General features: G+C 47.0%; 1 protein-coding gene across 2 annotated transcripts in view; it reads right to left on the bottom strand.

Annotated features, from left to right (window-relative positions):
- The window catches only part of SIL1 (SIL1 nucleotide exchange factor), a 245,699-nt gene that overhangs the window by 161,278 nt on the left and 69,627 nt on the right, over positions 1-14,794 (bottom strand). For both annotated transcript variants that reach the window (XM_011935316.1, XM_011935317.1), the window contains 2 exons: positions 13,650-13,764; positions 6,949-7,087 (listed from right to left, as the gene is read on the bottom strand). In XM_011935316.1, coding sequence (XP_011790706.1) covers positions 6,949-7,087; positions 13,650-13,754 — 244 coding nt within the window. In that variant the 5' untranslated portion in view covers positions 13,755-13,764. The remainder of the gene's footprint in view (positions 1-6,948; positions 7,088-13,649; positions 13,765-14,794) is intronic.

Consider the following 14,794-nt stretch of genomic DNA (forward strand, 5'->3'; position numbering starts at 1 on the left):
GGGCTGTGGGATTTAGCTGCTGAGGGGCAGTGATCAATCATCCTGGGAAACTAGTGAAGAGACCTCCCTACGTGAGAAATGAGGTCTCTGCGATAAAGAGATCTAAACTGTCCTCATGGAGCCTCCTGGGGCCTTCCTGTATTCCAGCCCACCATCCTTTTTTCTCTCCCAGTACAGGATAATTTGAAGCCTCAGAAACTGCTCCTACAGGCCTCAAGAGACCTGGCATCCTGCCATCCTCCAAGTGGTTCTCCCTAACAAGCTTGTATTACCAAGGAACAAAGGAGATGCTCAGAGTGGAGAATGCTTAACAAAGGTTGGGGAGGTGGAAATTATAGAGGGAGGGACCAGAAGTATAGGTAGAAGAGGAACAAATGAAGTTCTAAGGAAATCCCCAGAAGACTAGAAAGCCCTCAAAGTAAGAAGGGTGGCACTGTGCAGAAAGAAGTAGCACCAAAAGTAAGCTCTGTTGAATACTTCATCCTGAAAAGTTGCCAGAGATAGCAACTCATGTCCAAGAAGCAAGACAGACCACCCCAACATAATCAGGCGTTTCTTCTATTTGGCCCCTGCCCCACATTTCCAGCACTGTGCTTGAGCCAGGGTGAAACATCATCCAGCAAAGACCCCTGGCTATCCCCCTCAAGTCATTACTTCCTTAACAGCAGCTAAGAAGTCCCACTGCCACACTTTGATGAGCCGCAGGGGCTTAGGCATGAAGTGTCCTGAACCAACAACCTCACTCCCACCCAATCTCATGGGCCTCACATGTGTGTGCATGTCTGTGTATGAAGGATGGGACAGAAGAGATTATACTCTTGGGGACCATGGGGAATGAGACGACCCATAAGGGAGATCCCTCCAGGATCAGGGAGGGAAGGAGGGAGGGTCATCTGCCTGCCAACCACAGACCTGGGGAGGGGGCAGAACACACTGGGAGCTTTGCCCCTTAGTCTCACCTTCATTCCAACTGTGGTATAATAAAAAATATACGTAGTCTTTGACCCTGGTTCCTGGCTCATTGTTTGTAAAACTCTTGGAATTTTTTGAGCCATAAGAGTGTATTTTGTTATTCCTACCAAACCCCTTTCCAACAATGGGGCTCTTCTACTGATTAGGTGACTCTTGGTTGGAAGTTCTAGATAGCTTCAGGATGGAGGCTGGTTGCCAGAAAGACCAACCCAGGATTATAGGGCTGGAACTTCCAGCCCCAACCCCACTCTGACCTCAGGGGAGGGAAGGAGGACTGGAGATTGAGATCAATTTTCAATGGCCAATGCTTTAATAAATCATGCCTACATAATAAAACCTCCATAATGGCCCTGAAACAACGGGATTCAGAGAGCTTCCTGAACTCCACTTCAGTATGAGGGTTGGTGGACACACTGAAGTGCTAGGAGGCTCTGCACACCACTCCCTACCCCCACTCCAATATCTTGCCCCATGCATCTAACTCTTCCATTTGGCTATTACTGAGTTGCATTTTTATAATAAGCCAATAAACATAAAGTGTTTTCCTGAGAGCCATTCTAGCAAATTATTAATGTCAAACCTGAGAAGGAGATTGTGAGAATCCCCAGTTTATACCTGGTCAGTCAGAAATACAGGTGACCCAGGACTTGCAACTGCCATCTGAAATGGAAGCAGTCTTATGGACTTAGCCCTTTAACTTGAGGGATCTGAGACTAATTCCACGTAGACACTGGCAGATTTGAATTGAGTTGTTGCACACCCACTTGGTGTCAGAGGACTGGAGAACCACATCGCCCCTCCAAAGCTGCAAACAGCCAAAGGCCCAGCAGAAACAGTGTCACAGAGTCACCCAGACCAGAGTCAGGTGCTCCTTCAGACAGATGTCCAGGGCCTGCAGGAAATCAGACTCCTCTCTTAAATACTTGAAACCAGAGTAGTTGGTCTACTATAAATGAGGTTTTTAAAATTCAATTCCCTCTTATTGCTCGTGCAGATCTGAAATGATCTGACCAGATGGCTGGTGCTCTATAATTCTTGGATTGCTCTCATCAGTTGTTGATGATTTGGATTTTTTTTCTTTTTCTTTTTTTTCCCCCTCATATGAACGTGTTCCTGCACAGGCTTCCTGCGTGCTCACATTGAGTGGGCTCTTTGTGCTAATGCCAATCTTTCAGAGACTCTCACAGCCGCCTGGAGTCAGATCAGGTCAATAAGGAGCCCCAGGTCTGCTCCTGGCTGGCTATGCTTCCCTGAGCCCACATGGGACCAACATGCAGCACTGGGTAATGAGCAGAACAAGGGGGCCTCTGCCAGGGCTGCCTCCTTACCTCCACTTCCCCTTCATGTCCCCAAGGAAAGGGAGGTAGCAAAGGTGTATATACATAGATATATATTTTTAAAAAGACTATGTTGCCAAGGCTGGATGCAGTGGCTATTCATGGATACCAAGGTACCAATGATGCAAACTCCTGGGCTCAAGCAATCCTCCCACCTCAGCCTCCTGAGTAGCTGGGACTACAGTCGCACGCCACCATGCCCAGAACAAAGGAATATATTTTTGAATGACAACTATAGCCACTTATTGAATATGGCCTATGTGCCAGGTCCTGTGTTGAACATTTTACATATGTTAACCTTGTTTCATTCTCACATCATCTCTGTGAAGTAGGTATTATATTTTCATCCCTATCTTCAGATGAGGAAACTAAGGTTCTGAGATTCTAAGCAACCTGAGCAAGGTCACACAGCTCAAAAAGAGAGCTGCAGGTGGAGTTGGAGATCCAGCATCATTAAATTTGATGAAGTGCCCCACACAGAACACAGGGTTAAAGAGAGAAGGCTCTGGCCTTGCCATACCATCCTTTATGCCCTCACTGAGCACAAAACACTTCCACCAGGACATCCAAAACACTTTGGTGGCTGTTTTTGTCTTTGTTCTCTGTATCCTTTGTGAGATTATGAGCTGGATAGAGGGCAGGGGTCATGTCCTTTTTGCTACACAAGAAGACAGTATGGCACAGTGGTTAGGAGCTGGGGCTTAGAACCAGACAAATCTAGGTTTGAGTCCCAACTCTACCACTTTTTGGTTGTTTGGCTAAGTCATTCCTTCTGAGACTCAGTTGTATCTGTAAAAATGAGGATAGTTATAGCACCTGCCCTCAAAGGATGCCTGGCAGAGTCAATGCTCAGTAAATGTGAGCTATTACCTATATCTCTGGCTATAGATGATGCCTGGCACAAAGTAGGCTCTCAGAAGATGCCCAGGGTGCAGGAGCCCACTGAAGTGTCTGTGACTGGCATTCTGTAATATCAACTGCACAGGTACAAAGTCCTAGTGTTCATGGGTCCTCAGCCCCAGGACAAATTCCTGAGTTCCCTGCCCAGAACCCACAAGACCTGCCAGCAAACAACTTTCTTCTGCTTGCTTGTGAACAGCTGATGCTGTATCCACACTCAAACGCTTGCTGTGCCTCCGTAAGGTGAGGTAGATCCCAAAATAAACCAGAAGAAAGAGACAGGAAAATCACTTCTAGGAACAAGCAGCTCCCAGTGAGGATGCTGACAGTAATAACAGGGGCAGGCAGACTTCAGGAGATTCACCTGCAGCTGTTCCAGGACTGACTGGCTGGGGCCCAATTCCTACCTGGACTGCAGGGAAGGCCCACGAAGTCATGAGTTTGTCGCCTGGTGTTTCAGGCAGCAGGCAGTCTGGAAATTTGCCTTCAAATGAGCACAGCCAAAACACCCCACGAACCCTAGTTCCCCTCTTGGGAGCCTAAGGATAACAGAGCTGTGGTCCTCCCTTAAGAGTCCTGAGGGGACAGAAGGTACTGAACTGGGGACAATAAGGACAATAACTGTCCATATAAACTTGCCATTTTCTTAAAGTCCACCATCTTCCTGTGCCATGCCACTGACTCTTAGACAGGAAACACTCTGCAAATCCCTTTTGCTTGTGCTTACCCTTGCTCCTTGATCAAAGCCTCTGCTGAAGGAGGGAGGACATTTCACGAACATGCAAGTCTCTTCTTCACATCATAAGTTCCCTTCCCCATGTAAAGTCACAGGGACAGAAGCCTACATGCTCATGTACCCTCACTGGCATCCAGTGATTCCACAATGGGATTGAAGGGATGGCCAAGTGGAGAATTTACCACTGAAAATCAGAACAGATGTGTACAGAGTGATTTCTCCATGTTAGGAAGTAGGCAGAGGGCTTTGCATCTACCATGTCACTCCATACAACAGCCTCTGCAGCAGGCAGGGCAGGACACTTCCCCCATGCCACCAATGGGAAAAATCAAAGAACAGAAAGATTCTGTGACTTGCCCAAGATCCCCTAAGTAGCAAAGCTAGGATTTGAACCCCAAACTGGCTGAATCTAGTCTGTCCGCTTCACCACTAAATTGTACCTCCCCATTTACCTACCCATCCAGTTCCCAGGACTGGCTACATTCCTTTTAACCTTTAGGTAGATGTGTTGGGAAGCTCCCAGGCAGAATTCAGAATGTGGTAAATTAAGTATCATAATCTGGCTGAAGGCAAGTGCCAGCTATCCACACAGACCCCTGAAAGGTCAGTTTCCTAACAGTATACGTAGAAAACATGTCAATCCTTTATTGGGGCCTCCACTGGTCTGACGCCATGACACCAGATTCTGAATCACTCCACATCAGATAACTGAGGCCAAAACAAGCCTCTCACCTAACCTCCCCTCACCAGTCCTGCTTTTGAGATGCAGTGTAGGCAAAAAATGCTCCTGGGATGGGGCAGGCATGACTGGAATCAGAGTTGCTTTGCCCTCTGAGTTACAGGGCCTCTGTGTTTGGGTGCAACTGCAACACACCCAACCTCTGCCTGCCACTACCCACACCTCCCCAACCTGGCTTCACTTGAAAACTGAGCCCCACTGGTCCTTAAGGACTAAAACCAGAGGCTCTCAGGGATAGGGCGTGGAAGATACGGACTATACATATCTTCCACCTCTTTCTTCTCTTTCCTTCTCTTTCTTCTTTCAGACAACTCCAAAGGAATTTTGTGCAGAAGAGTTTACCAGGAACTCTTGAGAAACTCCAAGGCAGAGGGTGATGTCAATGAAACATCAAGTTAACTGTAAAAATCAGTGCTGTACTCCAATTCTCTGGGAGTCTCTCAGAGTCCACAGCTCACTCTTGTTACACAAGCTCTGGCTATCCCTCCCCAAGGATACAGAGAGGGGCTCTTTTTAGCCATTAATAGCAGCCCCACTGCCCAGAGGGTTGGGCAAGGGGCCAGGGTCAGAACCATCAACACTGTTCAGTCTGCAACATGAACCAGGATGCTACTGGTTGAAGGGAGCTACTAACTCAACCACAGAAACAGATAGGGTTGCAGTCAAGGCCACAGGACACTGACTTCCATCTGCTCCAGGAACTTGCATGGTTAAAAGTGGTACAAGAAGGCCAGGTGCGGTGGCTCACGTCTGTAATCCTAGGACTTTGGCAGGCTGAGGCAGGTGGATTGCTCAAGCTCAGGAGTTCGAGACTAGCCTGGGCAACATGGCAAAACCCAGTCTCTACAAAAAAATACAAAAATTAGCTGGGTGTGGTGGCTTGAGCCTACAGTCCCAGCTACACTGGAGGCTGAGGCAGGAGGCTCACTTGAGCCCAGGAGGCAGAGGTTGCAGTGAGCCGAGAATCTCCAGCCTGGGTGACAGAGCAAGACCCTGTCTCAAAAAAATAAAAGTGGTAAAAGCAACACTATATATATAAAATCGTGGATATAGTCCATATCTTCCACGCCCTATCCCTGAGAGCCTCTGGTTTTAATCCTTAAAGACCAGTGGGGCTCAGTTCTCAAGTGAAATCAGGTTGGGGAGGGGTGGGTGGTGGCAGGCAGAGGTTGGATCTGCTGAACCCAATACCTCTATTCCTAAAAGTTCCCTCTGCTCAATGCCATTAGCTCCCACCTGGCTTCCTTGGTGCTTCATCACTCTTCTGTGGCAGCAACTACCCATGTGCAAACACAGCAGGAGCAATATTGCTACCAGAAAGCTGGCTGGCACAGCAAATGCTGGCCTGTCAGCACAGCAGCAGTGGGGGCAGTGAGGACATGGTGATGAATATCAGCAAGAAGCTGATGAAACTACACTGTGGCAGCTGCCAGGACTTGCCATCCACCTTGCCACTCCTGAGAATAGTCCCAAGTGTCAGTGTAGTAGGCTCTAGCCAAGGACAGCCAGGACTGGGAAGAAGTGGGAAGAGAGTGGGCCCAGGCTCTGGGGTCAATGGCATAGGGCAAGTTAGCTGGATGACATAGGACAAGTTACCTAACCTCACTGAGCCTCAATGCTTTCATCTGATAATAACAGTTCCTATTATTGTGAAAATTGAACAAGATTACCCATACGAAGCACCTAGTACAGTACTTGAATATGGTGAAGACTCTGCAATTGTTGACTATTCTCATTATTTTAAGCCCTGGGCCCAGGCTCACGAAAGGGTTAGAATATTGTTCCTTCTGAGGATGCACTATTTAAAAACCAGGCCAGGACCAGCCCGTTTCTCGGCACAGGTTCCTTTAACAATAGAACACACCTGCCCCACACTGGCGCTCAGGACTCTCCCATGAACAATATTTCAGCAGCACTGAGCCAAGCAGCAGAGCCCAAAATAGCATTTGCAGAGCGAGGCACATGTCAGTGCCTCTCCGGTGCTTCAGAAGTGCAGGGAAAGAAAGTTTTCAATCACTTGCTCAGAAACCACAGCCACCCACCACCTGCCTTCCTTCCAGGGCACTAAGACGCTGCAATCTCTGTTCTGCTGGAAAATGAAGGTCCCTGAGCCCTGCAGCAGCAGATACCACTCTGACGGACCATGCTGTTTCCCTCCCGCAGGCCAGAGAGGAGCAGCCTGAAGGAGCAGCCCTGTGGGGACAAAGGACATACACAGTTTGAATTCAGAGTGTGTTTTGTGGGGACAGGGCTGGGCCTGATACCTGGCCGAAGGGCCTGCCACTCATGCGTCGGGTAGAACACCTCCAGGACTTCGGCGTCCAGCTCCTCCTCTGCTTTGGTTTCTTTTCTCTCTGTTTCTTTGGTGCTGCTTTTCTCCGGGTTGGTCAGGGCAAACTCCTTCTGAGAAAAGAAAACACAGGGAATGACCCATCGCAACTAGGTGCCCAGGTAAGCAGAAAAAAAATGGCCTAGGGTGGCACGTTCTTTTCCTCCATGCCCCCCTCCGCCACAGCCACACATGTCTGGAGACTCACAGTTCCTTTCACAAGGTCAGCCTCAGAACCAGCACATGTGAGGTGATACGGCTAAATGAATGCGGCATATTGTCCTGTGTGTATGTGGTACTTTTGAAAACACATAGGGAATGACTCAAGAAGATCCCATGGTATCTTGAACGTGTTAAGGGAACACATTAGGGATAGGGGCTGGCAAAAGGAAACAATAAAAGTCTTTTACTTTTTGACATGCCATTATACTGTTTGATGTTTAAAACTCGTATGTATTATTTTTACAATAAAAATACACATATTTAGAAAAGAAAAAAAAAAAACACATACATGAATGGGAGAGTAAGGCCTCAAATGGCCACTACAGATGCACAAAAGCTGGCAGCTAAGGCCCAGCTGATTCCCAAGCATCCCAGCAGGGCGCAATTCCCCAGTGTGCCTAGGAGCCACTGCAAACCATAGAGGAAGGGTGCAAGTGGGAAGGTGAGAATCCAGCTGGGCTGAGGGAGGAAGATGCTCAGGTTGAAAACCACTTCCTAAAACCTGTTTCCTTCCACCCTGTGCAGAACATAGTGGATTAATGAGATGGTGTCTCTGGAGCATTCTCAGCTCAGGAGACAGCGATGAAAGATAAACACAAAGTATTATTCATTTTGCTCTTTCCTGGACTCTCATCCTTCCTATCCCATTTTTAAACCTGTTCTTGCAAAAAAAGTAATAAGGCCTCAGGAAATTCGAACCAGAGGGTTCCAGAGCTCTGGGAAATTACATTTGGGAAAACAAGGAGGAACCCACATTAGCACATGGGGAGGTATTTCAGCCTGCCCACCTCCCCTGTCATCACTTTTTCTCTGCTTGCCAATCTCTCCCCAAGTAATAAAAAGTATATTTCTTGGAATCTTCCTGTGAGCCCAAACCTGTGCTGGGTACTTTACATAGATCTCATTTTGGTCTCCCAACAATGCTAACCACACCTGCGAGATGTTATATGCATACATCTGGAAAGTTATTTAACTTTCAAATAACACCTCGTTCTCCGCCGGGTGCAGAGGCTCATGCCTGTAATCCCAGCACTTTGAGAGGCCAAGGTGGGTGGATTGTTTGAACCCAAGAGTTCAAGACCAGCCTGGGCAACACGTCAAAACCCCATCTCTACAAAAAACACAAAAAAATTAGCCAGGCATGGTGGCGCACGCCTATAGTCCCACCTACTTGGGCGGCTGAGGCAAGAGGATCGTTAGAGCCCAGGAAGCAGAGGCTGCAGTGACCTGAGATGGCACCATCACACTTCAGCCTAGGTAACAGAGCAAGACCCTGTCTCCAAAAAAAAAAAAAAAAAGTGCCTTACTCTAGATAAGGACTCCCTCCTGCCTGGGTCCCTCAATGTCTGATCTTTAGTTGCCAGAGGAAAGGTTAAAATGTTAAGGTGCTGGTGATGACAATGTAGAGCCCCTCCAAGAATTTTTACAGTTTAACAAGAAATAAAGGCATGAAATTTAGATGACAGAACTTCAGGCCTTACTAAGACCAGTAAGGAAAATAACTTGGCAAGAAGAAGCTCTCAAATCTAACCACACCTGGGAGATGTTATATACATAGTTATGAGAGGCACTGACTCCAGCATAGTGGTTAAGATGCTGAATAATTCAAATCCCAGTTTCTTGTGACTCAGGAAAGTTTTTTAACTTTCTAAGTTTCAGTTTCCATATCTCCAACATGAAAATAATAACAACATCTAGCTCATAGTTAGATGAGGTACTACATTGTAAACCACTGGCCTTGGGTACATGGTGGCTGTTACTGTTATTACTTATAAAGGCAGTCATAGATTCCAGGCTGTGTTGTGACATCTAGGAGTGACTATACAATATGGCATCATTCAAGCATGTCACCTGCACAGCCTGGTGCCTCAAACCCCTCCTATCCCTTCAACTTAAAGTTTGCACAAATCTGAGCTCAAAAGGAAACTAGGAATAGAAGAATAGGTGTGCTTACGAGACTACAGAGAAGACACACTGGCAAGAGGCACCCTCCATTCTGAGGACATGGACATCAAGGACTTCCAACAAGCTGAGTTTCTAGAGGGCAGGCACCATGTCAGTCTCCTTCATCACCCCCATGCCTAGCACAGGGCTTAGTTTGAAACTGCTGAACAAATAGATGAATGAATGCCCCTTCCCATAGGCAGGTGTGTCTTCTGGGTGCCTTAGACTGAAGAAAGCCCAAAGCACATGAGTCTGCTGCAGGTACTCACCTCATATTCCAGAACAAAGACCACCCTGTCTGCTAAGTACCAGAGCCTATATACACTAGGATCAGCCCTGGTTAGAAGCTTTAGACTGCAGGACGAGGAGAAAGTCAGTAAAATTTACCTTGGAGGTGTGTCAATGAAATGTCCCAGGGGCCAGGCAGGGATGCAGGTAAATCAGTGGACCAGGTGTAAACAATAGGGAGTGGTGGGACTGTAGAAACTGGAGCCCTCCTGCCTTGACTCAGGGAAGCAGCTGCTACTCAGCTGGTCTACCACTGTCACGCAGGCATTCAACTTGAAAACAGAAATCCAGATTTTTATGTGAAATGTTCTTATTTTTAGAACACTAAGAGGGCCAAACTAAAATATCTAAGCATCAATTTGCAACCTTTTTTTTAAAAAAAAAATTTTAGTAGAGACAAGGTCTCCCTATGTTTCCTAGGTTGGTCTTGAACTCCTAGACTTAAGCAATCCTCCCTCCTCTGCCTCCCAAAGTGCTGGGATTACAGGCATAAACCACCATGCCCAGCCTCAATCCTTGTTTCAGTTTACCTATTAGCTGGGTAATTCCTGGCAGGCTGTAAGCAAGCAGCCAAATTCTCATCAAGAGAAGCAGAGAGGGGCAAGGGAGATGGTGATAAGAAGGTAGCACAGGAAGCCCTTCAAAATCGAGGTAGGCCGATGTTCATTTAACTGCTAAGGGTTGGGAAAGCCTCTTTTTCTAGATTTCATTAACAAGATTAACAGCGTGGATTCGAGAAGGAGGGAGAGAATGAGACTGATGAACCGCTGAGCTACATGCTTCAAGTCCTAAGGAGGCCAGACTCCTTTGCAACAATCCTGTCACTGTTCAAAATGTTTTTTGCACCTCCTCTAGGTATCATCTTTGAACCAGATTTTAAGACGCAAACACAAAATCTGTACATTTAAAAGTATATTTTAAAGTACACCTCGATTTTTAGTGGGGATTGACACAAAATTGGTTCTCCCCTATCTGTGCTCACCCTGTTCACTAGACCTGGCTATGAGAGTCTTTAGATGCTTTGCCTAAATCACACCTAGCTATCCTCAAAGGCCAAGGGCTCAGAAGCATTGAGAGAGGTTCAATGATATGAACACACCACAGGCTGGACAGTGAATTCAAAAGCAGAGTTCCAGAAAAGGTTTTGAGAAAAAGCAGCATCAAGAGGATGAGGTTGTAATAACAGCAGCTACCGTTTATTAAGCCCTGATCATATGGCAGGCACCGGGGCAAGATGCCTTCCATGCCTCAATTCATCCAAGTCTCATCTGTGAAGCACATCATATTAGTCCCATAGGAGGACAGATATGGGGCTTTTCAAAATCACGCTGCTCAGAAAAGCACAGGAGAGATTGAAGTCCAGACCTGCCTGGCTCCAAAGCCCATACATAAGTTTTGACTCACTTCTATGATTCTTTTTTGGTCAGATGTCCTAATAAGTTGTACCCTGAGAGCTGAGGGAATGATGCTGGGACACTGAGATCACTTTAGCATATGTACCAGCACATGCCCTTCCTTGGCAAAGATTTCCATGGGCCAGGTAAGAAACCACAGTCCCAGAGAAAGAACAAGCACAACTAGCCTCACTCTGCCTAGGCAGTGTCCTGAACAGGAGAGAGGGAGGCAGGCCAGCCCTTGGTCAGCCATGAAGTAAACCCCGTGCTCTGGTGCCTTCCCAGCTGGCTCCTCAGGGCTCCCTTCCATGCTGGATCATCAGCACTCTCTTCTCCCTATCACCATCATTCCAAATACCAATTTCCTCTCAAGTGACTGGCAAGAAATCCTAGCTAAGGTGTTAGCTGACAACAGCTTACCATGTCACACTTCCTTGCGCTTGTATCTGAATAAGAGATTCTTAAAAACCAAAGCCTTCAAGATCCAAGAGAATGAATGAATCTCTAATGGTGGGTTGACAGACACTGTAACAGAGACAGACTGCCAGGGCAACATTTTGGGACAGAAGCCTGCCTGACACAGCCCAAATTAAACCATAGAAGCAGCACCCCCATACTAAAAAACAACAGCTGACATTCATTAACCATTTATTGGCCATATTGTGCCAGTTTTAATGCCAGGTGCTTTATATATAATCACATTTAATCTACACTAAAACCTTAAGAGGAAGGTACCAACCCTGTTTTACACATTAGGAAACAAAGCTCAGAAAGGGTCAAACTGCCAAAGTGTGAGGCAAAAGGGATCTTACGAAGGGCCTGTGCTGCTTCTACAAGGCTCCACTACTGTACCTGCCTCGTTGTTCACCTTTTTAAAGGCCAGTAACACACAACCACAGCCCTTCAGCATCTACATGCCTCCTGAGATGTGGCATCCCAGGGAAGTACTGCAGCAGGAGCCAGGAAGGAAAGCTGGCTCCAGATCATACTGTGATACACACGGCCAGCCTTTCCTGGGTGGGCATGAACCTGCCCCAGTGCCATTGGGGAGGACAATTCCAAGTCATCAGGAGCACTTACCTGGACTCCGGGCTCTGAAGAAAGGATCATAACCACCTCCACCCCATTTTCACTGTTCTGAAGGTGGCTGGCTGCATAATTTAGATTTTAAATGACATCAGGGCAACAATTTTTATGGTATGAGAGAAAAGATGCTTCAACTCCTACTTGTGCTTAGCACATGATAAAAGATTATGACAAATGTATACAGCTTAGGAACAGACATAAGGATAAAAGCAGCTTCTGTTGATGAAAGTCAGTATTAACATTTTTCTGAGACTAGACTCAATGGAGCTAATATAAATGGGCCAGAATAATTATGCTCTGAAAGCTCATCTATTTGGTTGGACTATTATCCAAAAGGGACTTCCTAACTCGGTCCTTAAGTAAATTCATCAGCATGCCTTTGTTAATTGTGCATCTGCTAAAGCTCACAATGGGGAGCACGGCATCCTCATGAGCTACAAGTTGGGGAGGGGACACAGCCCTGGTCCCTCAAGGCTCTTTTCTGGGCCATTCCACTGCCAATCCATGCCAGAGACAGCCCCAACCTCATGCTGTAGCCAGTCCCATTCTCAGGGGCCCCTGGAATCCCATTCTCACTGTCCTTGAAGAAGAGGCAAATAAACAGCACTAACAGGATCTCAGAGGGCATTAAAAACTCAAAAGGACTCGTGACTCCCAACTGTATGTTTTCTCCTGCTCCACAAAGTGGGGGGAAAGGCAGAGAGGAAACAAATGATTTCAGAGAGAAGGTGGAAGCTTGCCATGAGCCAGAGGTGAACCACAGCTAAGCTGGATTGTTATTAAATTCATCACAATTGTCATTTGCACTTCAAGGACCTCCCGCTCCAGAGCTTCCAGCGCTTTATCCAACATTTAGTGGGAGCCCTGGGGTTGGGGAAGGTGGCCAGGGGAGGGTGAAACTGTCAAGTAACTGACAGTGGGAGCTTATCAAGGGAGAAGAGAGGGAGGGCACTAGGAGCTGGTCAAGGGCACGCTGTTACTGGGACAAGCCAAGTAAACAGGGCCAGGAACCGTATTGTGCTGCAGCCAGGCCAAGCTCAGAGCCTTTTCGGGCATTCTTCTCCTGCCAATGGCAATGGCAGAAGCCCTGAGCAGTGAGCTCTAGGTTAATGAAGTGTGGCCCGGAAAGAACAGGGAGCTATAGACAAAAAGAAGGAGGATACAGAGATGGAGATGAACTGAGAAAGTACAAGGGAGAGAGGAGGAGAGGAAGAAAAAGAGTCTTACTTGGAACTGATGCCCACCACACAGGCACTCAGCTTTTGGGAAGAATCCTGACATTCACAGCTCTCACAAACTGGCTGTGTGATTTTGGCCAAGTTACTTAATGTCTCTGAGTCTTAGACTTCTCCTCAAAAGGAGGATAAAAACTGCAGCTGCCTACTTCATAGTGTTGTTGGGAGGATTAAATGAAAATATATATAAAGCACTCACTACAAGGTTTGGTACATGGAAGATTATAATTATTAATTTATCATCATCATCTTTTCCCCAAAGGGAAACTGTGCCATAAGCTTTAAACAGAAGCCAGAAGACACGGGGATGGGGAGGAAGAAGTCTACCTACTCCATGATCCACTGCCAGCCACACTCACATAAGAAAGAAACATAAAAGCCCACCCTACTCCCACAGCAGCCCTGGTGACAGGGAGGCCTTCTCAAGACCTCATCGAGTCCCTCCCACTTGCAATAAAGACATTTACCGGGTTCTGATGACTGAGGCAGAAGGTGAAGCAGGCAGCCATCAGCAGCCCAAGCAGTAAGGCCAGAGGAGCCATCCTAGAAGAAGGCAGGCTCTGGGGAGCCATAGTCAGGGACCTGCAGGTGCAAGCACAGAAAACAGAAGGTCAATGAAAAGCTAGTGCTCGATTCCCCCGCACTGTGATTCCCGTGTCATCACTTGCTCACATGTCAGACATTTCCTGCATAGAGGTATAACGAGTCTTCTACCACTTCTAGATAATTCTGAAGCCTCTATCTCCCATGGTGGATCCAGCCATCCAATAAGAGATATGACCTGGCTAGAACCATACAGTCAATCAGGACTCCTGCATGAGCTATCACAGCCCTGGTCCCTTCCTTCTTCATTAGAACTTGTTATCAGGTTGCGGCGGGTGGTCTTGACTATGATAAGGAGAGAGGGAAACTAACCAACCGATCTGTGTGTGAACAAACATGGGCACAAATCCACATAAGCCTTTGTAACCACCCACTTCTAAAACACACCCATTATCCTACCTGAAGACAGATGGCATCAATATCCTCTAAGACAGCAAAGTTCAATATTCCCAAGTCACAAAACCTCTCACACCACCTTTCAAACAATCAAACAAATCAAAGTACAAGCCCCAGTAACTATTAAAAGGACAGGCAAAGGTGGGAGGATCCCTTGAGGCCAGAAGTTCAAGACCAGCCTGCACAACACAGTGAGACCCTGTCTCCACAAAAAAAAATTTCAAAAACAAAAAAATTAGCTAGGCACAGTGGTGTGAGCCTGTGGTCCCAGCTACATGGGAGGCTGAGGCAGGAAGACCACTTGAGCCCTAGAAGTTGAGGCTGTAGTGACCCATGACTATACCACTGCACTCCAGCCTGGGTGACAGAGTGAGACCCCAATCCTCCAAAAAAATAATTAAAAGAATATAAGGATGGAAGGACATCCCATGTTCATGAATTAGAGACTTCATACTGTTAATAACAACACTACCCAAAGCAACATACAGATTCAGAGCAATCTCTGTTAAAATCCCAATGGAGAGGCTGGGCGCGGTGGCTCAAGCCTGTAATCCCAGCACTTTGGGAAGCCGAGACGGGTGGATCACGAGGTCAGGAGATCGAGACCATCCTG

Source organism: Colobus angolensis, unplaced genomic scaffold, assembly GCF_000951035.1.
Source record: "Colobus angolensis palliatus isolate OR3802 unplaced genomic scaffold, Cang.pa_1.0 Scaffold142, whole genome shotgun sequence".
Classification (NCBI taxonomy): Eukaryota; Metazoa; Chordata; class Mammalia; order Primates; family Cercopithecidae; genus Colobus; species Colobus angolensis.